Source organism: Protopterus annectens, chromosome 2.part1 (assembly GCF_019279795.1).
Source record: "Protopterus annectens isolate FY-2018-M chromosome 2.part1, PAN1.0, whole genome shotgun sequence".
Classification (NCBI taxonomy): Eukaryota; Metazoa; Chordata; order Ceratodontiformes; family Protopteridae; genus Protopterus; species Protopterus annectens.
The window spans coordinates 66,257,792-66,284,110 of NC_056729.1; the positions used below are offsets into that span (position 1 = coordinate 66,257,792).

Consider the following 26,319-nt stretch of genomic DNA (forward strand, 5'->3'; position numbering starts at 1 on the left):
GCTAGAAGAGGTAGGTGTGGCCCATGTCAGTGGCAACCAGAGACAGGATCACCACTTACCGGGTCCCATTAAAGTCCCCCTGTGCCAGGCATGGGTTGGCAAGCTGCTTATACCCCAGCATGTTCCCACTTATCTGTCTACTCTTTGTCTGTTTATGTATCTCCCATGTCTCTCCCCAGATATGTGTCTACATCTTCCCTTGTTTATATGTGGTATCCTACGTGCATTTGTATGCCTCTGTTGCCTTTCCTCCTTCTCTTCTGTTCCTCTCACTTGTGACTTTTACCTCTCCCCTTCCCTTCTCTCTCTCTCTCACTTTGTATAAAAATTGAAGCCCTTCTCCATACAAAATGCGTACCAAACCTTCTACCCCATTCTATATTGCCATACAGTGTGTTCAGTGCTTGCTATACCCCTTATCTTACTTTTCTGCACTCACATTTCTAACTCTAGTAACAAAACAATAATTTATTAAACTTGCTGGCACCCATTGCACATCATATTTTTCCTTCTGGAGTGCTTTCGCAGCCTGTCACTATAGATGACAGCTCATCCTACTAGTTGTGTCTTTTATTTGTGTTCTTGTGAGTTCTATACAGTTGTTCTGAGAATGTTAATGTCCAAGAAAAAGCTTGAGACCAAAAAAGTAGATAATCCAAGCTGCTGAACAAAAGCCAAAAGTGCAATTGATGAAAATTCTTTTTATTCCACGAACCAGCCCAAAAAACTCAAATTAATTCAAGTTTGAACAGAAAAAGCATTTTTAACCCCCCCATGCATATGTTAATTAAACTTTTTGAGGTCTTAGTGGAAAATGAGCTTAGGAGTATTCCCTTCAACAAGTCATCACAAGGACTTGCTAACTTGGAACCCCATGAAACTAAGTTCATTAACATGTTGAAAATGGAAAACATCAGAATAATGAAACCGGATAAAGGTGGGGGAATTGTTCTAATGTATGGGGACAATTATGAAGCTTATATTCATCGTATGCTTCAGGATGATGAACAATACATGATGGTCTCCCGAAATGAAGTAAATATTGTTTTTTCAAAGATTAAATACTCTCTCACTGATTTTTTGCTTCAAGGTGTCATCAATGAAAAGTCTTTCAACTATCTACATGTCCCCAAACCTAGATTACCAGTGTTGTTTGGAATACCCAAAACTCACAAAGGGGTGGACCCTCTAACTTTTAGACCCATAGTGGCATGTGCAGGAAGTATTACTGAGCCCCTTGCCAAATTTGTGGATCACATAATTAAAAGATTTGCTCACTTACTTGAATATGTTTGCAAGGACTCATGGGATTTTTTGAAAAATATTCCTCTTACCAGTTTTTCCCCCAACCTCTTCATGGTCACAATTGACATTAAAGACCTATTTCCCAGTATTCCACACGATATAGGTCTAGATTGGTTAGGGGATTTTTTTAACATAGAAACCAACCTTGGTGGAAATTTAACAAATTTATTAATTGAATTGATGAGCATAGTTTTAGATAACAACTTCATTTTCTTTAACGGGGAGCTCTTTAAGCAACATAGGGGCGTTGCCATGGGAGCTCCATGTGCAACACTTTATGCCAATGTGGTGCTCCATAGGTGGGAGCACATGTTTGTTTTTCAGCCACCTTGGGAGCAACATTTAGTTTTTTATCGCAGGTATTTGGATGATATATGTATACTTTGGAAGGGAACAGAAGGCCAGCTTTTGGATTTCCTGACTTACATCAATACTACTACCAACTTCCTCCAGTTCACGCACACAGTAGGCACACAAGAACTACACTATCTTGATGTTACTCTGTATAAGGATGACAAAAACAACACTTTCCAATCTAAAATTTATCGAAAGCCCACATTTTCTAACTCCTTTTTGCACTTTATGAGTGCGCATCCCTTTTATCAGAAAAAAGGAATTGTAAAGGGCCAGTTAATCAGGGCATCTAGAATGTGCAGTACTAACTTGGATTTTTTATGTGAAATTAATACATTGGAAGCAATGTTTCTGGAAAGGGGTTATCCCCTTGATTTATTCAACACACTGGTGAAGGAAGTACAGGAACGAAGGGACTCCCTTTATTTCCCACTACTTGGCAGGGGTCACTTGGACACCACTGCACCAGCACCTTTAAATAGGGAGACATTTGGTCACGATTTTACATATGCATACTGTAGTAACGCTTGTGAAATTGAGAGGGCCATTGTTAAATACTGGCCCGTCCTTATTTCACATGAGGACTTCAAAGAACATCTTCCATTGAAGCCTAGATTCATTAGAAAGAGGGGCACGAATTTTAAAGAGATGTTTGAAAGGAAGGCCAGGAACAGCATAAATAGACATGGCAAAAGGTAGGCACCTACAAATGTGGAGCCTGCAATCAGTGCCATGCCATTTTAGACGATGCTGACCTATATATTCCATCTAGAAAACTGAAAATTAAATCACATGGACATTACTCATGCAATTCGAAAGGGGTGGTTTACTTAGCTTTTTGCACTTTCTGTGCAAGTTTCTATGTAGGAAAAACCAAAAGGGAGATGAGAAAAAGGCTCTACGAGCACTTTTATGATATATCTAAGAAGAAAGATCCGAATGCTTTGTTTAAACACTCTCTCAATTGTTCCAATTGGAATTTCAAATTTATTATTCTTGAGCAAGTTGTCCCTGACGGTAGGGGTGGGGATTGGGAATCCACCCTAGAATACAGAGAACTGGTGTGGCAGTTAAGGCTTGATGCAGGAAAGCCCCCCCGGGTTAAATGATACCATCAGCATCAAACCTGTCTTAAAACTCAGAAGGGCAAGACTATGATGTTTTTAATGCCGTACAGTTAATCATAAACATCATAAAAAGTCAAAATTATGGATTCAAACACACACAGTATGTTTTTTTGGCGAATGCTAAAAGTGATGTTTTTATAAATTTGATTTATTCTTTCACATTATCTTATTGGGAGGTTTTTAATTAATTTTGTAAATCAATTATACAACCAGACTTAATGGTATAATATTGTTGCTTTTATGCTATTATTGTTTATTATTTAATTGTTTTTAGCATAGTAATGAATGATCTATTGGGATCTTATAAGATGAGTTCACTTTAAGACCAAATTATTCAATTAACAAATACAATAACTATGTAAAGTATTTAAAAGGCTATTTTATTATGTGATGTGTAACTTGATAAAGCTCGGAATATCCGAGCGAAAGCGCTTGTCTTAATTGTGGTTTTTGGGCTGGTTCGTGGAATAAAAAGAATTTTCATCAATTGCACTTTTGGCTTTTGTTCAGCGGCTTGGATTATCTACTTTTTTGTTCTGAGAATGTTACCTTGTCTTTTTTCCTGTACTCTTCAGTACATAAATCTGCAATCTGAAGTTTTCTTTCTGTCCCATCTAGCCGCCAGTAAAGCATCTTTCTGCCTATTCATGGCACTTTTCCCTGCCAAGTTAAATCATGTCAATTTAGCACTTGTATGTAGTTTGCCGAGGTGGTACTAGGTGGTGCTATCTCTGTACTGCATTGAAGCACTGCTCTATTAACCCCAGCCACTCTCACTGTGAATGAAATTCTGCAGTATGACAGCCATTCTGCTACTTGGGTAAAGCAGAGTTAGACATAGTCTTTACATGAGGTATAGTTAACTCAAGAACTTCTCCCAAAAAGGTACTACAAAGTTGCAATTTCCCCTGTTGGAAAGTACTTTACCTGTAAAGTGCTAGCAACTTTCTGTATATTGTTTTACATGTGATATTCAGACAAGCAGATATGTGTAGTGAACCCTCTACAACCATAACCTGGGCTACATTCTGTAGAAATATGAGAAATACAGCAGTAAAGCAATATCAGATATGTTAACTAAAAAATAATATCAGATCAATGACCAGTAAAGGACAAATAGCTGCTACCTGTATTGTAAATGAAAAACGTTTATGTACTAATACAATCAACAAGCTAAGACATATATTGTGACTGCTACAGATAACTTGTATACAGCTGGGCTGAAGATGGAATGGATAATTAGCATAGACCACAGCCCAGGTAAGCTATGTTCAGCTAGCAGCACAGACAATGGAGAGGTAAGTTATGGAAGGAAAGGCTTGTGGCACCATTGCCAGCCTGCCCACCTTATTTGGGGAAGGTGGATAGATCTACCACAGCTGTGACACCGGGTGGGGGGGTGCCCTCTTGTGGAAGAGGCCAGCAGGCTCATGGTATAGCAGCAATGAGTACTGCTGAATCTGCGGACAGGGATGTCTGGAAGCACCCCTGCTTCTCCCTTACAAGGCAGGCAATGCAGAGTCTGCAAACCATCTACAGAAGAGGTGCTATGGCAGGTAGATGACCACTAAAAGACTTGATATATGGCCTGTTCCGTAAGGACACCTGACTCCCCCATTCTAGGGGAACAAATGGGCTGACAAATCTCTCCAGATGAGAATGAATTTACTGCATGCCTTTGGTCCAATCTGGAGATGCATGCTGCCCAGAAGTAATGAAGGAGCTGATCTGACCCAGGAAGGGGAACCACTGAGCAAGCCCCATAGGAGGAAAGGTAGACTGATTATAATGATATTAAGTAAAACCAGACCTACAACTGCGGACAGAGTAACTTTAAGGCTAATCAGAGCAGATACTGGTATGATGATATGATACATGTAGGCAGAAATTAATGCAGTACATATTATTTAAGTGTTTCCTGCATATTCAAGATGTAAAATGTATGAATGGATGGGCAAACACACATATCAATGTGTATGCATACACACACATACACACATGCACACACACGTGCACACACATACACACACACACACACACACACACACACACACACACACACACACACACACACACACACACACACATACACACACACAAACACACACCATATGTGAACCCACTTATCAGTATGTTAACTTTGACTGGCTTTCTCAAAACCATGATGTTAAAAGATTTCACAATTAAGCTACCATAGTTCTCAACCAGTGAAGTTCTTATCATTTTGCTGCTAAATATTTAGGTTCATAGGTTCATAGGTTAGTATGTTCTGATATTTAAATAGGAAATAGCTGCTGAAAAGATAAAAAGCTGTTAAGTATTATAAAAACTATTAAATATTTTATAAAAGCATACCATCCACCACACTGAGCGGATCTTTAGAAGCAGGAGGTCTGGAGCTGGATTTGTAATTTGTAGCTGCAGCATTAGGTCTGAACAATAGTCTAGTTTCAGGTTTCACAGGAAGGGGATTCTTGCTTTTGTAAGGGTCCTGATCTTGTTTAACATTTGTTCCATCCTCATGGATTAGCCTTGATGGATATAGCTGGTTAGCAGAGAGCTGGGATCCTTTTGTCTTGTCATTTAAACTTGTGCTGTCAAGATTTGGGGTGGCTGTCTTTTGTGCCATGTAGGTCTCCAGTGCTGCTATGAGTCTGGCACTGTCCATCCGTTCCTTCTCATCAAGTTCGGATTTCATTTGGGAGAAAATCTGTTCTGGCTGTGTCTGAGCAGCAGTCCTTGGTGGACTCTCTGCAGGCTGCTGATGAGATGGTGGAGAAAAGGTCAGTGGTGAAGCTTTCCCCTGTGGCATCTGCAAAATATTAATAAAACTATCAGACTGCTAATCACTAAAACAGAAAAAATAAATACAAAATAAACATCCACTTGGGCATGAAACACAATAAAATTAGTCGTGTGGTTGCTGTCTATTATCATACTGTGACTATAGTTGTAGTTGATGTCATTTTTGTTTTACTGTATTATGTGTCTATATTATTTTTCCTTCTAATCTGGGCATACTTTACCATGTAATACAAATCCTAGAATTTCCCTGATCTGAGCAAAACTCAACAGTGAGAGTAATAAACATACAGAGATACATAAACAACTATTACCAATTATTGTAAAGTAGGTAGGTGCAAAATGGCTCCCACATATGTCTTTAAAAAGTTTCAAATGTGATCAACCTTTGATGAACATCACCGATCACAAAGTGACTGCAGTGGTCACAGAACCTGTGGTCTGTTAAGGAAAGAAAAGGCACCACAGCTATGTTTCTCTTCGATGATGGCCGCATCCAAGCATGGTACATAAACATGTAACCCACCCTGCAATGCACATGAAGTCCACCAATACGAAACACAGCCATACTATGTTCACATAGTCCAGTAACATGCAGTTCAGTCCAGGAATGTTCACACAGTCCAGAACATGTAACCCAGTCCAGGAATGTTCACACAGCCCACCAACATGTAACTCAGTCCCATGATGGTCACATTGCAGTCCAGGAATACTTATACAGTCCACTGACATGTACCCACCACAGTACTGCCCAGATCAGCTTTCTTGGGACCTTGTTATATGCTTTCTCCAACTGTAGGAATACCCATTTGGACTCTCTCCTCATCTCTAGCTTCTTCTCAAGTATCTGTCTCAATGCAAACATCGGGTCATTTGTGCTGCATCCTGATCTGAATCCGAACTGCTCATCTCCCATCTTACATTCTACTGCATATCTGTTTATCAATCACCCTCTCAAGAACTTTCATGCAATGTGATAGGAGTTTGATGCCTCTGTACTGCCCAAAGTTGTGGATGTCCCCTTTGTTTGTGTACACTGGCATGAGTATGCATATTCCCCAGTCATCTGGAGTACACCTTTCTCTCCACACTGCTAGGAGTACCCTCAGGAGCCATTTCTCCCCTGTCTCACCCAGCATCTTTATCATATCGGCTGTGACCTCATCTGAGCATACTGCTTTCCCTGACTTCATTTTCTTCTTATAGGGTGGGCTCCTCTTTTCTCATTGTAGGCTCTTTCTGGGATAGAACAGCTTCTGTGGGGTTTTCTTCATTCAGAAGCTGCTGGAAATACTCCTTCCATCTGCCTTTGCTGTTCTGTGGACTGGTGAGCAGGTTGTTGCTGGCATCCCTTATAAAGGGTGTCTGACTATCTTCTTTATCTTTCAGTCTTTGCCTTGCAACCTGATATAGTTTCTTTGTGCCCCTTACTGAGTAACTTTCCAGAAGTTAGTACAGTGCCTCTGATGCCCTATTCTTTGCTATTGCAACTTCTTTCTTAGCTTCTTTGTTAGCCAATCAATAGTCCTTCCTAGCCTGGTCAGTCTTTTCTATCTCCCACTGCTTCCTGCACTCCTTTTTTCTTTTCATGACTGCCTGGACTTCTGCATTCCACCACCAGCTTTCCTTATTTACCTTATTTCCATACCTGGCTCGGCCATATACCTTTTCTGTAGTCCTAACCCATGCTGTTCTTAGGAGTTGCCATTCTTCTTCAACTCCACATATTTCCTCCTCTTCTTTGGGGTGTTAGAGCTCTGAGTAATTCCTTGAACTGCTGTTCTTTCTCTCCATTCAACTTCCAGGTCTTCAGCCTGGTCTCTGTTGACCTTAGAGCCTTCTCTGACCAGTGCTTGCAGCTGAATGTGACAACTAGTGGTTTATGCTGTGGGCTGACTGTTTCAATGGGGATGACTTTGCAATCATGCATTCTACCCCAGTGTCTTTTCCTTACTAGGAGGAAGTCTACCTGAGTTGCATGTTGGCTACTCTTGCATGTGATCTTGTGACTGTCTCTTTCTGAACCATGTGTTGGCTACTATTAAGCCATTTGCCAGACAGAAGTCTAGAATGGCTTCTCCTTCTTTATTCCTACTGCCCCACCCATGTGGATGCAGGCAGTCCTCATATTCTGTTCTGTCTGTCCCGATATGTGCATTCAAGTCACCGATTATCAACACCAATTCATGTTGTCCTGCTTTATCTCGTAGATCCTGCAACTGCTGTCTGACTGCAATCTTTTCCTCACTATCACAAACCTGTTGTGGGGCACAGGTTGAGATTATGGATACTGCCATATCATTACCCTGGAGTCTCATTGTCATGAGTCTATCATTAATTCTGATGATATCCCTCACTGCCTTCTGAAGCCTCTCTCTCACCACAATTCATACACCGTTTCTAGCCTGTCCCCTTCCTGAATAGTAAAGTCTGGATCCCAAGCCAAGTGGCTTTGCTGCATTGCCCTCCATCTTGTTTCTTGTATACATACGATGTCCAGCCTCCTCCATATCATAATGTCATCCACTTCCAAGCTGCATCCTGTCAGTGAACCTACATTAAGTGTAGTAATCCTCAGTTCATGTTTGGCAGGTTGGTTGGTTTTATGTCCAGCTTTCTCTCAACAAAGATATCCCAGGAAACTCAAGCTGGGCAACTAGACACTGGCCAGCCAGTAGCTTATTGACCCAGGAGTGCTGGGCTTTATGGTGGGCACACAGTGTCTAACAGGGGCACATATACTCCCAACCATTAGCATGGGTCCCTGGCATAGGTCAGAGTACACCGGGTCCTCAACCCACTTATCACCGGTAACTACCCATGCCCATTTTTGGCGACATTAGTCAACAATAATGAATCACATACAGCCATATGTTACACCGTCGAGTGGCTAGCTCTGCCATGGCACCCAGTCTGTGATCAGTGTTCTCTTATCTTGAGGATACTGCACACCACAGTAGATGCCCAAAACGGTTGGTCTGTGCAACTCTTCCCCCTATAGGGCATCATGTAGAGTCTGTGCTGCTGCCCACAGCTCCGTTCATTGGTGAGTTTGAGATGGAAGCACTCAACATGTTTTTCAGACATGACAGGAACCCCATAGAGACACAGGGAGAACATGCAAACTCCAAATAGGCATTGGTCGGAGGTCAGGATTGAACCTTGCACCTTGTGTATGGGAGGTGAAGAGCTTAACCATTATGGCAACTGGTCTCTTTTCTTGGATTATAATACATATATATATATATATATATATATATATATATATATATGTATATATATCTATATATATATATATATATATATATATATATGTATATATATATATATATATATATATATATATATATATATATCTATATATATATATATATATGTGTGTGTGTGTGTGTGTGTATATATATATATATATATATATATATATATATATATATATATATGTATAGCTCTACTGATACATGTAAAAACATTTAATCTAAAACTTAAGGCATAAAAAAAAATCAATTTGCAGGGGAGCAAGCCCCTCTGCACCTCCACACCCAGTGCTAATTATATACTCCAACTCCAAGATCACACAACAATGGGGAAAACAGCAAACACTGATAACCCATTGTTTGAGAGCTCAAAAAAGAACACCCACATTTTAGCATACCTATAGCTGTGTGAGCCTAATCCAACGTTCACTTACAGTAATATTAAAAAAGTAAATGTACATGTTAAAAATACATTACTGTATGAAACCAACATTGATATAATACCTTAAGCTTAGCAAATGCATTTAGACCAAATTTTCTAAAACCAAATGAATAAACTGTAAATTTTACAACAATGTATATATACACACAAGCACTCACTCACACACGCACTCACACACACGTACACACACACACACACACACACACACACACACACACACACACACACACACACACACACACGCACACACACACGCACACACGCACATACGCGCACACTCACACACACACACTCACACACATACATAAAACAGATCTGTGTGTAAGATGCTTATATTAGTGTCATATAATTAGAAGTATGACATTTTAGGAGTGCTGCAGGGTGATATTATGTGGTTGTGAGGACAGCAGACACAAGACAGAGTATAATAATATGCAGCTACATGCTACAAGAATTTAAGGATAATAACTGAATCGGGTCATATGTAAGAAAAAAATGCAGGTTAGCTCAAAGATTGTACTTGGATGGGACGGATCTTGTCTTTATAGCATTTGCATATTACTTGGTCTTTAAAGTGTTAAGAAAAACATTTTGATACTGTTAGTAGTAGCTTGTCTGGTAATTACACACAGTTTGTTCCATAGATGTCCTATACAATCTCTGATAGAAACATTGCCATACAAACTGCTCATTCGGGTTATTTTGATAAAGACCTTGTGGATTAACTGAAGGATTTCGGCAGGCTGATATAACTGAAGAAAATGAAAGCAGGATATTTGGATTAGGGTACCGGGGTTTGTGGGTAGTGCATAAATGAATGAAATGCAAGTAGTTTTTGAAACTTTTGGTCGACAAAGGATTATGGATCATACAGAAGTAAGCGTTTTTTGTTTTGTTTTGTCTTTTGCTGCCTAAGATATGTTTTGCTAGTCCATAGTATGCTTGTTCAAGTTTTGTTAGCAGTCAGCCTTTAATAGCAGTATAGATAATGGTGCTATAAAAAAGTTTGAATTGAATGACTAAGGTGACTTACTTAGATTTAGTCAACAGTTTAAAAAAAAAAGTTTCTGACTCTGTAAAGACCACCTAGTTAGATATTACCTTTTTCTGTGGTTGTAATGGCTTGTTCCACAAGGTAGATTTTATCATCTAAAATGCAGCTTAAGTATTTTAGCTTCCTGTGTACTGTGTCACATGGTGAGGTTTATTGTTCAGTATGGTGGATTGCGATAAAAAGGACTGAGTTACTTTTGGTAGTGATTAGCATGAGCTGAGAGTCACATTCTCCTTTTATCAGATCTATGAATCTTACTTCAAATGGACTCTCTGTTAGCATACGTTTTTTGCCTGAACAAAGAAGGAATGTGTTGTCAATATAGTGACCACTTTAAGCAGACCACTGTGTTCTGTCATGAGATTTATGTTCAGACTATACAGTAGGAGTCTATTATAGAACCTTGTGGGACACCTTTGTTAGAAAGAAATACGCTGAATACGTCTTATCAGAGAACTAGTTCCCAAACCATTATACAGTGCTAGGAAAGGAACGGAGCTATTTTAGTTTTTTGGCAAGGTCACAATGATGGCTGGCATCAAATACATTTGGAAGGTCTAAGAATAATATCGTCACTATATCTCATGTGCATTATACTGAAAGCAAACCTACAACATTCAGTTCTACACCCATAGTCACTGCAGTTTTGTCGAATTAACATATTACTAGCTCTCATGTGGCACACCTTTTGAAGGAGTTCTAGTGTTAAAGTATCTGGCCCTTTACCTTCACTTAGGTACAGTGCGGCCTTGTACTCAGCCAAGCTTCATAACTAGGTTAGTACATGTTTAGTCTCATTACCCATAATGCTGCCCACTAGAATGGCTACAAACCATGCATTTTTCTTATGCTACTAGAATATGGTTTTCCCATTCTTGCCTCATACTGTCTTCAGTAGGTACACAGTCACGGACATCACTCTACAAAATTAAAAATTGCAAGGTTTGTACTTTTTCTTCAAAGCTCAAACATAGATCAGCGTAAGAAAGGAGACATTATAAGTAATAAAGCAATGCTATGATTGCTAAGCATGGGTGTCCAGTAGTAGAAGCAGTTTGCCACCTGCTATTCTAGTTTTCACAATGACATTGATAGTTTTGTAACTGAGAGCACTACATATTATTAAGGAGCGTGATACTTTACTGATCGTTCCAGTACATATTATTAAGGAGCGTGATACTTTACTGATCGTTCCAGTACATATTATTAAGGAGCGTGATACTTTACTGATCGTTCCAGTACATATTATTAAGGAGCGTGATACTTTACTGATCGTTCCAGTACATATTATTAAGGAGCGTGATACTTTACTGATCGTTCCAGTACATATTATTAAGGAGCGTGATACTTTACTGATCGTTCCAGTACATATTATTAAGGAGCGTGATACTTTACTGATCGTTCCAGTACATATTATTAAGGAGCGTGATACTTTACTGATCGTTCCAGTACATATTATTAAGGAGCGTGATACTTTACTGATCATTCCAGTACATATTATTAAGGAGCGTGATACTTTACTGATCGTTCCAGTACATATTATTAAGGAGCGTGATATTTTACTGATCGTTCCAGTACATATTATTAAGGAGCGTGATACTTTACTGATCGTTCCTTAATATATCAAGAAAAACAGAAAATGTGCAAATGTGCACATGGTATCAGCTTAAAATGATCAGTCCATGGACTTTCTGTTTGCGCCCACATTAGTTGTTTACAAACCTTCATGGCTAATAAAAAAATACAGACCCGGGTTATGTACTGAATATATCATGAACACCATGGAATTTAAATTAAATTTAAGACAAATAATGAGTAATGGAGATGATTCTTTGAGCTAGGACTCAGGTGATGGTAAGTAGTTTTGATGTGTTTACTATAGTCCAACATTCAGGTTGGGGCCATTTGTTGTTTATGCTATAAATGTGAAAATATTTGAGTGAAAGCTTTTTATGGTTATTGATAGGAATGAAGAAGACAGAAGTGGTCCAGTGTTGGAGTAAATGTCATCAGAGAATAACAGCAGCAGCAGTAGTATGAGCAGTGAGAGAAAAATCTCTTGGAATTTCTTGCGACAGTCAAATTATGTTGCAACTATGAGCAAATAAAGCATAATAATTAATGTTTTTCTGTGTAGGGGAGGTGAAGAAAGACGATGGGTGACCCTCTAATGTACACACATATGTATGTATGTATGTATATATATATATATATATATATATATATATATATATATATATGTTTATAGAGAGGGAGAGAGACAGGTATATATGTATAGTTACATATACATATATATATATATATATATATATATATATATATATATACAGGTGCTTATGATTATTGGTTTAGTGGTGCAAGATATTTTTACTCCAGTATCTGTCTGAGCGCCCTTGTACACTGGATAAGTATAGGCAGTTGGTATACTGTATGAATAAATACATTTGAGATAGGAAAGGAGTATAGAATTATATAAAAAAGAGGATAAGGAGTGTAAGAACACTGAAGATGCTACGGGATAATTTGTTGGAAGCATTAAGTAGGTAAATTATTGCTAGTTGATTATTGACAGATTGTTAATTATATAAATATGGGATGTGTACTTGAGATTGGTGTGGAAGCCACGGTGGTGCAGCGGTAGCGTTGTTGCCTCATAGCAAAAGGTTATTCCGTTCGATTCTCGGCTGGAGCACCTACTGTGTGGAGTCTGCACGTCCTCCCCATGGACGAGTGGCATTCTAAAGACATGCGTAGAATGGGCGTGCCTTCGTTGAAGGTTGGGCGTCAAGCTAGCACCTCGGCACCTGTAAAAAATCTACTGCCAATCATTAGCGAACCGGAGTTCCGCTGTGGCGACCCCTAACCGGGAAAAGTTGAAAGAAGAACAACTTGAGATAGTGTGGAAGTAGTGAAAGAGCATATAGATGGAAGGGAATGCGGGATGATTTGTCAAATGAGGTAGGGGAGGAGTAAAAAAGGTAGGTGGGTAGGAATGGGGTAGTGTAGAGTAGTGGAGTGGCGCTGGGCTGAGCAAAGAGGGGCAAAGCACAGAGGTCTAGCACAGCTTTTCAGTGTAATCAATCAGTGAAAAATCTGGCAAGCAGTTAATACAGAAAAAAAAAAACAAAAGAAGATGCTAGAGTGCTATAAGGTGGGGGCTCAGAGTCAGAAGCTTTATATTGTTTTAGGCTACTTATAACACACAGAGATATATTTTATTTGGGGGGAGGAGGCCAAGTAGGCTTATACCACTATGACCACAGAAAGCAAACCATTCAGTAGTATGAAGATGTGTTTCTGTGCAATCAGGGATTAGGGGCTTTATGATGGAAAGAAGACAGAAAGCCCTACATGATCCACTGTATAAGCTAAAATGCAAGACGGAAGCTGCCCACCGAAAGTAAGAGGGAAGAGACAGACAGAGAGAGACAAAAACGATGGAAAAGGAGATTTAAATAATTCTAAGATAATAATGTTATAACATGTGCTTTATAATTTTTTTCATATGTAAGATATGTGTACTGTGATAAAGTGAGCTGCCTGAGTCTGTTTACAGTACTAATATGTACAATAGCCATGCCACTTTAAGACTACTGTAGTAGTAGTAGTGTAGCCATTTCAAAAATGTATTGTATCCCATAATACACTGTATTTAGTGATCAGCGCCAGAGTGTTCACTATGACTGAACTGCTAACATTGTTTCCTTTGAGCTGCCATTTTGTACAAAATAAGTGAGCTGGATGGATAAAATGCTGGAGTATCCTGCTATTAATGACATTACGGTTCTATTAGTTGGTAAGCAGAGGTGCACAGTATGACATACACTAAAGAAAAAAAAAGGCATTTAGTGTAGTTATACTGAGGCAGTCACAAAGCAGGAATTTGGTGTATAAATCAGAAATTTGGTTTGGAAGTTGTTGCACAGTTGTAAAACTAATGTCTGCACCTGGCGCGTGTATGTGTGTGTGTGTGTGTGTGTGTGTGTGTGTGTGTGTGTGTGTGTGTGTGTGTGTGTGTGTGTGTGTGTGTGTGTGTGTGTGTGTGTGTGTGTGTGTGTGTGTGTGTGTGTGTGTGTGTGTGTGTGTGTGTGTGTGTGTATCAATGGGGGTATGTACATGTATGTCTCTTTGGCCATGATCTTATGACACACAGAAAGAAGCATTTAATCTGGAGGGGTCAATTGCTTCTACAGCACCTTAATTATTCTAATGCTAGTGTTTTAATGACCACTGTAGAAATAGCATGCTGTCAACTGGCATATAAACTACTTTGGAAATCTTCAGCAGTAAATTTGTATTTGCTAAAACAATTAATTTGTAACTGCTGAAATAAAATGTGTTTTTTCCATCAGTATTACTTCTACCGTTTAGCTGTTATGTAATCCTGATGACCTTATTTTTTTTGTATATATCTTTTGGTTAAAGTTAAAGGTAATAAAATGCATTTAGTGAAATTTATTCTGCCAAATGCCATTTAGAAAGTTTGCTTCCAGAACTCTGCTTTGGATCTAATTCAAGGTGATCCTTTACAGGCATAACAGAACCCATTATGTTAACTAAGACAGCTACAGGACAACAAATTAAGGCCCAGTGTCTTTGTACAAATACAGTCCAGAGCTAACTGTGCATTTAAATATGTCTTTTTTGTAAAATTATCTACAAAATACACATAAACATATGCCCACACATATATGTATGAATTATAACTTTTAATAAAATATTAAACACATTTGAGCAGTGGCCTGTCTGGTTCATCATCAGGTTTGACATAGAAAACATTGCAAAATTCCATACAGTCTACTTAATCCTGAATTCAAATAAACAGTTTGAGTAGCTTTGGTAAAGTATAGGCCTGAAATTAAATCAGAATATTTCTTTAAATATTTATAGACAGTTAATTTATATTAATAGTTTGCTTTAAGCACAAGCATGAATGTAGCAGTTCTCGAGCTCTCAAGAGACTTTGTTTTGTTAGTCAACCTGCAGCGAGTACAGAACCTCAAAGCCCTGACTTGGCAAAAAATATCTGTCCATATTCTTTCAATGCTTCAAAAACAACAGTGGCTACTAGTTAAGGGAGCAACCATTTTCAAATTGGACAGTCTCAACTTTATAGATCTACATGAAACTGATTTTACTTGAGAAATGCATTCTTGTCCATTCCCTGATAAAGATTGTACTTAAATGATGAAATAACTCACTATGTTCATACTGCAAAGTTCAATATTTTGCAAGACTGCATTTTTATTGTTGTATTATTGACTCATCTTGGAAAAGGTGCTATGGCTCCCTACAATCCAAAGAATCAATCTATTAGCATTTACTGTAATCTTTTTTCTAGCCTACCTAAATGGTTGCCCTGTATAAAATCAAAAATGTATACTGCAAATATAATCCCAAGAATTTTCACTGTTTGTTCTCCACAGAATCATTTCTACAGCTGCACTACAGAACAACGTTCTAAAGTCGTTTATTTTTCATCCTTTCCAATTGAAGGGTCAATGGTTTGGAAGTTATTACTTATTTTTACTAAATGGTAAACACTTTGCACTCCGTCTCTGATATCTGCTTTATCCATTACAAGATTGTGGGGGAGGGGCATTGCCTATCCCTGCACTCAGAGGATACAGAGCAGAGAAACTAACCTTAAATAGGACAAAAGTCTATCATAGAATTCACATATACTCATTCAAGGCTTGCATATTTATGGAATTTTTGAGGATCAATCACAAATTCAATTACAGCATGTCTCTGGACTGTTGGAGGAACTGCACACCAAGAGAGAAACCATTTAGGCAAAGTGAGACACACAAACTCCACATAGAAGACACCCAGCTGCACGTCTAATAGCAATACCTATCACTCTCTGGGAACAAAGTGTACTTCTATGTCACTGTACTGCCCTAATGGTCAAACCACCAATGGAAAATAGCACAACAGCCTCAAAAACTCAATTATCTGAAAATGTTAAATGCAAATGTGCTGCCATTGTCAGTCCCCTAGTATACCACATATGGCTGCATCGGATTTACAGTGGTATGCTAAATATAACGTATAGCACTGCATACCTCTCAACTGTACTTGTTTTGGTGGCATGTACATATTTTCAGGCTTGATTTATCCATTCACATGCTGTACCTATTTTTTGTAGGTTTGAACCTATTTTTAGACTTGGTCACCCCTTCACATGCTTTCCCAAATATCCACTATCACATATGGTTTTGAAGTTGTTTAATACATAGGAAGTCAGACTACATAATATTGGCACCAATAATTAATAGAAAAAGGACCCACATATGACATCCTCCTTTTTCAGAAGCAAAATAAAAGACTGAGAGATAGATGTTTGCAATATCATTCATTGATGTCTACAGATTTTACACTGTATTTCCAATTATTTGTTTATATTTTTATCACTCTCAGATTTTTAAATATGTTTCTGACCAGTATCCCACAATTATACTTGAAGTAGGAAGAATTATATGCTGTTTGGTATTCAACTGTTATGCTAATTAGGTGTTTAAATTTCTGACTTGATGTACCCACATTTTAGGAAATGTGCCTATATTCAGTGTCCACAGTATAAAGCTGGGAGCCCAAACTTCTTTTAAAAGTAACTTTATTAGTGAACAAAATGAACAGCAAAGGTTTCATGTTCTAAAAACTCTTTTTCAGTGCTTGATAGAAAGAAAAAATAGTCAAGTGAAAACATGAATGGAATAAGAGGGAGTTGTAAATAAATAATCATTACCTGTCTGCACACTGTTTGCTTTATTAACCTTTATTAAAATGACAATTGTTTCAAAGGCTTCCAGTAATGCAGTGCAAACATGGGTTGCAGGTAAATTCAGAATCACTTAGTCTTTGAGAGTTCCAAATGTATCTCCTTCATTACAATTTCTTCACGTCACTATTTGTGACTATCACAGTATGTGGTAAGTTTAATAACTGCTTACAGTAGTCAGTCCCTCACGTACTGCAAGTGACTGTTGCTCCTGTCACGTGCATCCCTTTCATGTACAATTATGGTCATGACTACTGATGTTGGTATTTCACTGACATCAGCAATGCCCCAGGCTAATGACATAACGCTGGTGAAGGATAAACTAACTCCAAGGAATCATGATTTAGTAGGCTACTTGGAATATTGTGACACACTGTTATATTAAGTTTACAATCATCATTTTCTAGTAAATACCAGATATTTGTTAAGTTTCTAGTCTTATTAATTACTTCACAAGAAGTCAAATATACTAAGATAAAAAGTCTTGGATTTGATTCCAGACATTCAGATATCTAAAACTGAAAGTACAGTCATGTAGCCATCTTTGTGAACAGGACAGAGATGCAGCTTAAAGGAGTGAGAGTGATTCTTTATGATGCAAAAAAATCAACATTGGCAGCATTTGTACTGAGGGTGCTGAGGGGGAACCTGGAGTGACAGATAGCATTGTAGGATGAGCTAATCTCATGGTTTTGGGCACATATACCTCTTAAATGCTATGATTTATTCTTAGTACTCTGGTTTTGGTCCTCAGATTTAGCCTAGCTCCTCCTACATTTATAATGCTCCTCATAACGTCAGACCAGTTTATGAGTCCATATTTCATTAACTACATAAACTAAGTATATACAACAATTCAGTACCACTTAGTAGATAGGATCTAATATATAAAGGCTTTCTGTAGTGAAAAATAAGAAAGTGCCCCTCTTTATGACCCTCTGCTATGATTTGATGATTGTAAAGAATGATGGGTCATATGACACTCTGCCTAAGATTTGTAATGACCAGTGATATGAAGCATTTTGGAGAGACATAAATGGCAAATTACTGGTATTTAAAGGGTACTGGTGGGTGAAGCTAGATAGGGTACATGACAGGAAGGACAAAGATATGGGGGACCAGTATGGAAAATGCAGAGGAAGAGATTATACAATGAACGGAGATAATAAGAATGAAATGGTGGTATGAATGATGACAGCTGGGCCCATGGAAAGCAGAAATAATGGGAGAACTGCAGAGGGAAGAAAGGAATTATGAAAGAAGCAAAAAAATTGAATTGTTAAACCAAAACTCAGAGTGGAAACTATAGACAGGGGATTACTCAAAGCAAGGGAATTTGGTCTATGTGAGAGAGGAGCTTGTAATTGCAGTACGGAAGTAATGGGATACTAACAAGTAAAGGAGAGATCCCAAGCACCTGGTAAAGGGAGGAAAACAGAAGAGGGGAAGAAATAGAGGAAAGGATATATGTCAGTAAGGATGCAGAAGATCTTGGAATGGGGAGATATGGGAAATTATATACAACCGCATAATAGCTGAAGAGTGCTGCAAGGAGGGAATAGTATTTCTGAAAGAAACAGAGTGAAGACCGATGTACTTGGATGGAAGGTGAATGGGAAAAACATTTGGAAATATGCACAGGGATGAAGTATATGGGAGCTGTTTGGTATGAACACATAAGGATTAGACATCATTTTTTTTTTTTTTTTTTTTTTTTGCACAACAGCAAGGTGATAGGAAGAGGATTAAAATACAATGTTGAATTTTGCCGATGTGGAAAAAAGGCACAAACAAGAAACCCCTGATCTGAGACAATGGTAGAAAAAGAAGACAGAATGATGAATGAAATGACTAGGAACAAAGAGGGCAATTAATGGGAAGGGGGGCTATCGGAGGTGGGAGGTGTAAGAAAGGAATGGAAAACAAAGGAAACAAATATAATGTTGGTTACTGTAGGGTAGGTTAGCAGCAACAGCAAAGACATCAGACTAAAAGGAAGACGTAGAGAAGCCAAGGATAAAGGAATTAAGTTTAAGGACATTTAGGAATGCAGAATGAATGTCAGATAAGGTACGAAGAGTAAGATAATCTGGGAAGTGACCAAAGCCGGATCACTTCAACTGTAAGGAGAAATACAGGAATGTAGTAGAAAACAATGGAAGACAGGACTAGAGGAAAAGTCAACCAATACAGACGGGAATGGTGAAAAAGAAGATGGTACAATCTCAAGCACATGATAGGTGAGGCTTGATGCTGGTGTGGAAAAGAAAATGTTTTATTACATGTGCATTTAGCAATAGAAATTAGATAAACTAAATAAGCAGATATGAAGTACTTTTCCTTTTTTAATACATAAAAAACAAGTTTTCCTAAAGCAAACTGTGGGCCGCTAGCACTGCCAATTTGCTCAGGAAACCTGTTTCTCAAGGGCATTGTTTGTTACAGTTACCACTTCCTCTGATGAGGATGACTGTATGGGGGTAATGTTTAGCCATTTGTAAGGTACAGCCACTAAAGTCAGGAATTCTAAATCCACGAATTCTCCTGTAAAGTCAATATGCATATGCTGGCATTGAGAAAACAGCTTCACCAATGGATTCAAAGGTGCCTGAAGTAGTATATTTTGGACCATTTGACACTGAACACAACACTGTGCTGTAAACTCAGTGCCCCTTTCTGTGCCAGCTCAGCACAAAAAACTGCGAGCAAAGACTTTCTCCTTTAAATGTCCTAAGTGCTCCTTGAGAATGACGTATAACCCTCCTGTACACAAAACTGAATGGATTGCCACTACTTCCTATAGTGATGTGCCTTGGTATGTCTGTGCCTAATTGTTATGTATCTGTGGATGTTAACTTGAAAACTTTATCCTCTCTTAACTAGTTTTTTATAACAATGTCAAAGAATTGTGCATAATTTGTAATCTGTTTTCAAATATGCTTCCTAGTTATTGGAAATTGTCCATCTATTATTTCTGGTCTCTTCTAAATGTAATAAATTTGATAGTTATTATTTTGTTTGTTTTGTTTGTTTATTTATTTTTTATTTGTTTACCAGGAAAGTCTGACTGGACAAAATGTCAATTTTCAGCAGAGGCCTCGAGAGAAAAGCTCCACACTTATAAATAACAGTACGATACATATACAATGCACAGATACAAATGTTGATCCAATCTCAGATACAAGCACAAAATGAAAAATAGATGCTAAACAATTCACTAATACAATCATATAGTCTAGGTAGGAATGCAAAGAATAGCAGTACTGTGATTGTAGGTAGAAAACAAGCAAGTTAATTATTCATATGCTTAGCAGGATATACTATTCAAATACAAAAATAACTGGTTGTGTTCTTTTAGCTACCTTAAGACATATATTTCCTAACCAGGGTTTGTGCAAGAGCAGGTCCAGGATTCAGATAGGTGTGATTTGGGAAGTTTTTTAAAGTTGGAAGTGTTTTCAAAGATTTAAAGAAAACTTTACTGTCATTTATGAAATACAAGTGCAACCTAAACAAAATTTCAGGTGTCAGCTCGTCATCAGAGGACAGAAGCAATTTAAGTATAAAAAGAATAAGACATGACATATACACAACTATTCTAAAGACTAACACACAAAAATATATTCCTTATAACCTATTTCTAGTCAGGTAAACGCATACATATAAAAATTTAAACATATGAACAAATAATACTGTACGCAGAAAAAGAGAAGAAAAGGCAGTTTGTTAGTATTGTGAATGAGGAATTATTGCAATTGCTCGTTTAAGAGAAAGATATTGCATTTCTGTAAGAATATATTAAGTATAATGAATTAAATAAATTAAATAATGTATCACTTTCAATGAAATATTACTAGTGAGATCACATTTGGAGGTAGGAGATGTCTAAGTCGATGTCAGAGTTTATGAGCCTTATTACTATTGGATAGAAGCTGTTCAAGAGCCTGGAGGCCCTACAGTGGATGCTGCGGTACCTCTGCCAGATGAAAGTCTAGCAAACCAGCCAAATGCTGAATGTGATGTGTCTCTAGGTATTTTGTAAGCCCTCTTTATGTTTCTTGTTGTAAAACGTTCTTGCGTGGTCTCTTTGAAGCTTCTTCCTCTCTGTCGTAGTACTGTTTCCATACCACACGGTAAAGTTGCAGGTGAGAATACATTCAATAGCTCCTTCACAGAAAGTAGATAGAGCATTCAGAGGAAGCTTTGCTCTTTTGAGCCTTCTCAGGAAATGCAAGCATTGGTGAGCTTTTTTAATTATCTGGCCTGTGTTCATGAACCAAGAGAGGTATTCTGAAATGTGTATCCCACGAACTTTGTCGATTAAACTCTCTCTACCACCTCACCATTGATCTCAAGTGGTGAGTGAATGGATGGCCTTTTTATGAAGTCAATGATGGTTTCTTTAGTGTTAATTTAAGTGTTAGTAGTTGTTCTTATATTTAATGACAGGGAATTCCAAGTTTTGGCTATGCAGTTTGAGTAAAGTGAAACTGCAGCTGCATTGTTAGGTTTGGATAGATTTAAAAAGGATTTATTAGTGGAATGCAATACCCCATTATTGGAGTAGTATATTATTAGGTTCATAGGTAGGTACTAGGCTATCGGCCTGAGGGCCTACGTAAGCCTAGCCAACAAGGTTCCCTGGCTTATGCCACCCAAGAAAGTTATTTTCCTGTGCCACTGTCGAGCAGAGACACAGAAGTGATCCCGGGGTATATTTCCTATTTTCCATCCACTCATCAAGATTTTTCTTGAAGAGTGCTAATGAAGAACTTTGCTTGACATAGATGGGTAGCCTGTTCTAGAGTATAGGAAGTCTCTGGGACAGGAATCTATCCCTCCAACATGTCCTGTTTATTGTGGTAACAAGGTTTAGGTCCCTAGAGCATGTATCTCAGAGGGATTGGGATTTCTTTAGGTGTAGCATGTCCAACAGCTCTGGGTTTGACATAGCTTTATATGTTAGGCAGAGATCACCTTTGAGTAGGCGATATGCTACAGAGTAAAGCTGGAGTTATTTGAGACGGTCAGAGTAGGGCATCTGTTTGAGGCCAGTAATCCTCTTTGTGAGGTACTTCTGTGGCCTTTCCAGCTGCTGCAGATGTCTTGTGAGGTACATTCCAAAAGGGGCTTTGTACTCTATAATGGGTCTAATGAGTGTCAAGTAGAGGGGAATAATGACCTCTTTTTTCCTGGATGAGAACCCTTTTATGATGAGGTGTGCCACGTAGAAGGACTTCCTGACTACTGTGGCGATGTGTCTATCAAAGGACAATCTACTGTCCACCTGGGTCCCAAGGTCTCTTATCACACATTTGGTGTTAAGTAGATTGCTGCCTATGTGGTATTTCATGGGTACAGAGTTTTTACCAAAGGGGATGACAATGCACTTTTTGGCATTGAGCTTGAGGCCATGGCTCTGACACCAGGCATCTGTCTCAGCGAGGTCCTTCTGTAGGATTTCCACATCATTTGGGGGCTCGACCATGGCTCCTAGTTTGCAGTCATCTGTGAACTTTGTTAGCCAGAGGCCTTCTGTGTTAGTCTGTACTTCGGAGAAGTAAATTTTGAAGTACTGGTGTTTTTTTTCTGGCTGATTTAGTATTTTATGGGTGAAGGTGAGTTGATTATAAGAAAGTAGATTAAGTAGTTTGAGCCACGATAGTTGTTTTAAAGCCAAACAATGATGGGATTTGAAATTTGATTCTGCAGCAAAATTCGTGATTTTATTATATGAAGTTTCAAGTTTTGCTAGGTCAGACTTCTTAATATCTGTGAGAATTTATTAGGTGTATAGTAGGGTAGAAATATGATGGGTTCTTGATATAGTGGCCTTTGATGGTTTGTTTAGAAAATGCCTATTTCTGTAGAGGGTTGCTAGTTTTTGTGAACTTTTTTATTGACTAATATGTGTATGTTTAATTCATATTATGGTCAATGATCACTCCAGGGAATTTTATTTGGAAAACTGGAGAAATAACTGTATGATTTTTTGGTGCCATATTGAATGGTGGGTGGGGGTCTTCAGCTCTAGTTGGATAGAAGGGCATGAGTTTTGTTTTGTTAGGGTTAAGTATAAGTTATGCATTGTTTAACCAAGATCCCACTGCACTGAATGCCTATTGGGTGTTTTTTTTGGAGTTTTTGTAGTGCTGGGGTGGCACAAATCAGGGTGGAATTATCCACATATTGGACTGTGGATGCAAGTGGGGTGGCAGTATGAAGATTGTTAGTAAAGATATCAAAAAGGAGAGGGCCTAAAATAGATCACTGTGGAACTGCCAAGGTTACAGGCAGTAATGAAGAAAGATTTTGTTGCCGTTTGCAGCTTGCTGTTGTCCATTTAGATATTGCTGGAACCATGTAAGCGCAGAATGGCTAAGTTTATGTTCCAAAAAGTATGAGAGACAGTATCAAAAGCTTTGGACAGATTGAGAAAGATGGAGGAAACTAAATTGTCATCATTGTGTTTGTGATTAATAATGTTAGTACAGTTAATGGGTCTATATTATATATTCGAAGCTTCAAAATTTCGAACCTCATATGTTCAACAACATATGAGTGAAACTTGAAACCTTGAATATATAATAAAAAAGTATATAAAAAAAAAAGAAAACCTTACCTTAGCAGTCTGAGCAGGGGGGGCAAACCCCTTTGTACCCCCCCCACCCCCCCTACTTAAATATACCAACTCCGGGACCACACTTCAGTGCAGAAAAGGGAAATTTTTCCATTCTGCATGTATGGAACCGTTGCCTTTCACCTCTGAACTTCTCAAAGTTCGATCATATGGTGTTGACGATATGACATTCGAACTTTGAAACGTTCAGCAATTTAATAGGGACCCCAGTTAACTATGATTAGGGCAGAGACCATGCTGAGTGTTAGAAGATTACTGGTTATTAGATAGTTTAAGATTTGTGAATGCCTGCATTTCTCAAGTATTTTAGATAATGATGATAGTATAGCTGTTGGCTGGTAATTTGATAATTCTGTTGAGTTTCCACCTTTATGGAGAGAGACGATATATGATACTTTCTAAATTTTAGAGACTTGTTGTTCTGAAATGGATCAATTTATTAATATGAATACTGGCTAGGATATTGCTTCTTCAACAATTTTTAGATATTAGGCAGGTCGATAGTCAGCAGCAAGTGTAGTGGGTTTATGCCTTTTGAGATATTTAACTATGGTGTTTATTGAGACAGGTTGGAAAGATAATTTAATGGACTATAGCATGGGTACTATGTGAGTTTGGGTAGGGGAAGAGCAATTATTGTTTGTGAGGGCTAGTATGGATTCAGTGAAGTATCTGTTGAATTGTGAGGCTATGCTGTCTTTAGTATTGGTGAGTGTTGGGGGGGACTACAAGTTTGTTCTGGCTGTAGGATTTTTTTTTATGGCAGCCCAGAATATCTGTGGGTTTCTTTGATTTTTTTTGATTGGATACTGCTATAGTAATTTATTTTGTCCTGTCTAATACTTTTTTTAGATTTATTTCATAGTTCTAGATATCTTTGTTTGTCTGTTCATTGTAGTTTTGTCATTGAGCCATTTCTCCCAGGCCTTATCTCTAGTTTTTAATAGAGATCCTGTTTGTTTGGTTAGCCAGGGGGCATAATTGGATTTTATCATTATTGTTCTTGCATGTTTTTAAACTAGTTTTGAAGTCTTGGGGGATATTTTTTTCTTATCTTGGATTTGGTGGTAGGTGGTAAGTTTTTTGTGGATCTATCTGATTAGTTAGATTTAGTTACTGAGAATTGTTCACCTAAGGCTTCATAAGATAGTGTCGCACATAATTTGTGGTGTTTTGTTTCACACAAGCATGCCACTCTATAAACACTAACATGCTGATCAATTACTTTGCCATAAGCATTTGCTCAAAGAAAAAAATGACCAGTAATGGAACCTTAATGCAGTCACTGTACACAGTCCCTTTCTGAATAAAAAAAAATAAAACTTAAACCACTGGCTGGTTAACTGTAGCGTATATCAGTCTTTTTCTTTACTGATACATGTTAAATGTCTTCGCTTCGCAGAGCTAAAGCCATCCCTGTTGGTTCCTTTCCAGTTTCAGCAATTGCTATAAATTAAGTCACATTTCCCTCGACATTCAAGGAATTTTTATAGTAGAATTATACCAGTGCTAAAAACTGAAAAAAATCACATGACACTAACTGCTATGGAGAAGTCACAGCACATCAATACAGTCACTTTCTTTGTCACATGTGTTGTTCACAGTTTAATATTATCTGCATTCCACCCCATCTTGTAATGATATATTCGGTCGATGCAGAACCATTGAGAGGTTAGGCAGGAATTTCTAGCAATAGTCTATTAATCTTAAGAATGGTCTCAGCTCGAACACATTTAGAGGTTGAGATGAAGTCAGTACAGAGTTTCTCAGCTGAATTTTATTCCCACCTAACAGCCAATGTGTCACAATGAAATCTCTTTCTTGCAAATTCTGTCTACTGGTTTAATTTTGAATGTACATCAGCTAAGAAAAACATGGGAGGTCTGTACTGAAAATAAAGGAACATAATACATAACATCACTGCAGTTATAGATGCATAACCTGCTTTTACAACGATATGCACTGACAGTCACAACACTCTATTACCTTCATTGCACTGTGTTACCCTCTCATTGACTAGGACTCCATCTATTGCCCGCCATCACATCTAGGGATACCCTGAGAGTCTGCCTGAAATGTCTACAATTGTATGAAGTAATTTCCTACTTTCTCAAAACAGCTGTTTGTGATGATTCCATACAACTTGTCAGAAAAGGTCTTTGCTAAGGACATTTTGCCAAAGTCCTGTTTTTATTTGGAAGTATTGCCTTTGAACCTCTTATGAGGGGCTTTAACCAACATTAAAAAACTGCTTCAATGCAATGCAACAGAATGAGGGAAGTCCTTATGAAAGGAGGAAGAAGGAAGGTCTTTCGTGCTCAGAGAAACAGATTATTAACCAGTATATTTTCAGCTGAGTGACTGCATCCAGTCTGTAAAATGGTACAACATAACTGAAGGCCATAATGCTTTTTTATTAATGAACAACCCACTTACCCTTTATCATTTTTCATTACAGTAGAAAATTAAAGAGGAAAAAAGATTTAGTTACTGAGAATTGTTCACCTAAAGTTTCTTTGCATCAGAGTAAATTAGCAAACTAAAATTATGAAATAAC

The 26,319-nt window shown here is 38.0% G+C and overlaps 1 protein-coding gene across 2 annotated transcripts in view; it reads right to left on the reverse strand.

The window, feature by feature from the left end:
- The window catches only part of PTPRN2 (protein tyrosine phosphatase receptor type N2), a 4,238,418-nt gene that overhangs the window by 2,449,306 nt on the left and 1,762,793 nt on the right, over positions 1-26,319 (reverse strand). For both annotated transcript variants that reach the window (XM_044062029.1, XM_044062028.1), the window contains exon 6: positions 5,142-5,598. In XM_044062029.1, coding sequence (XP_043917964.1) covers positions 5,142-5,598 — 457 coding nt within the window. The remainder of the gene's footprint in view (positions 1-5,141; positions 5,599-26,319) is intronic.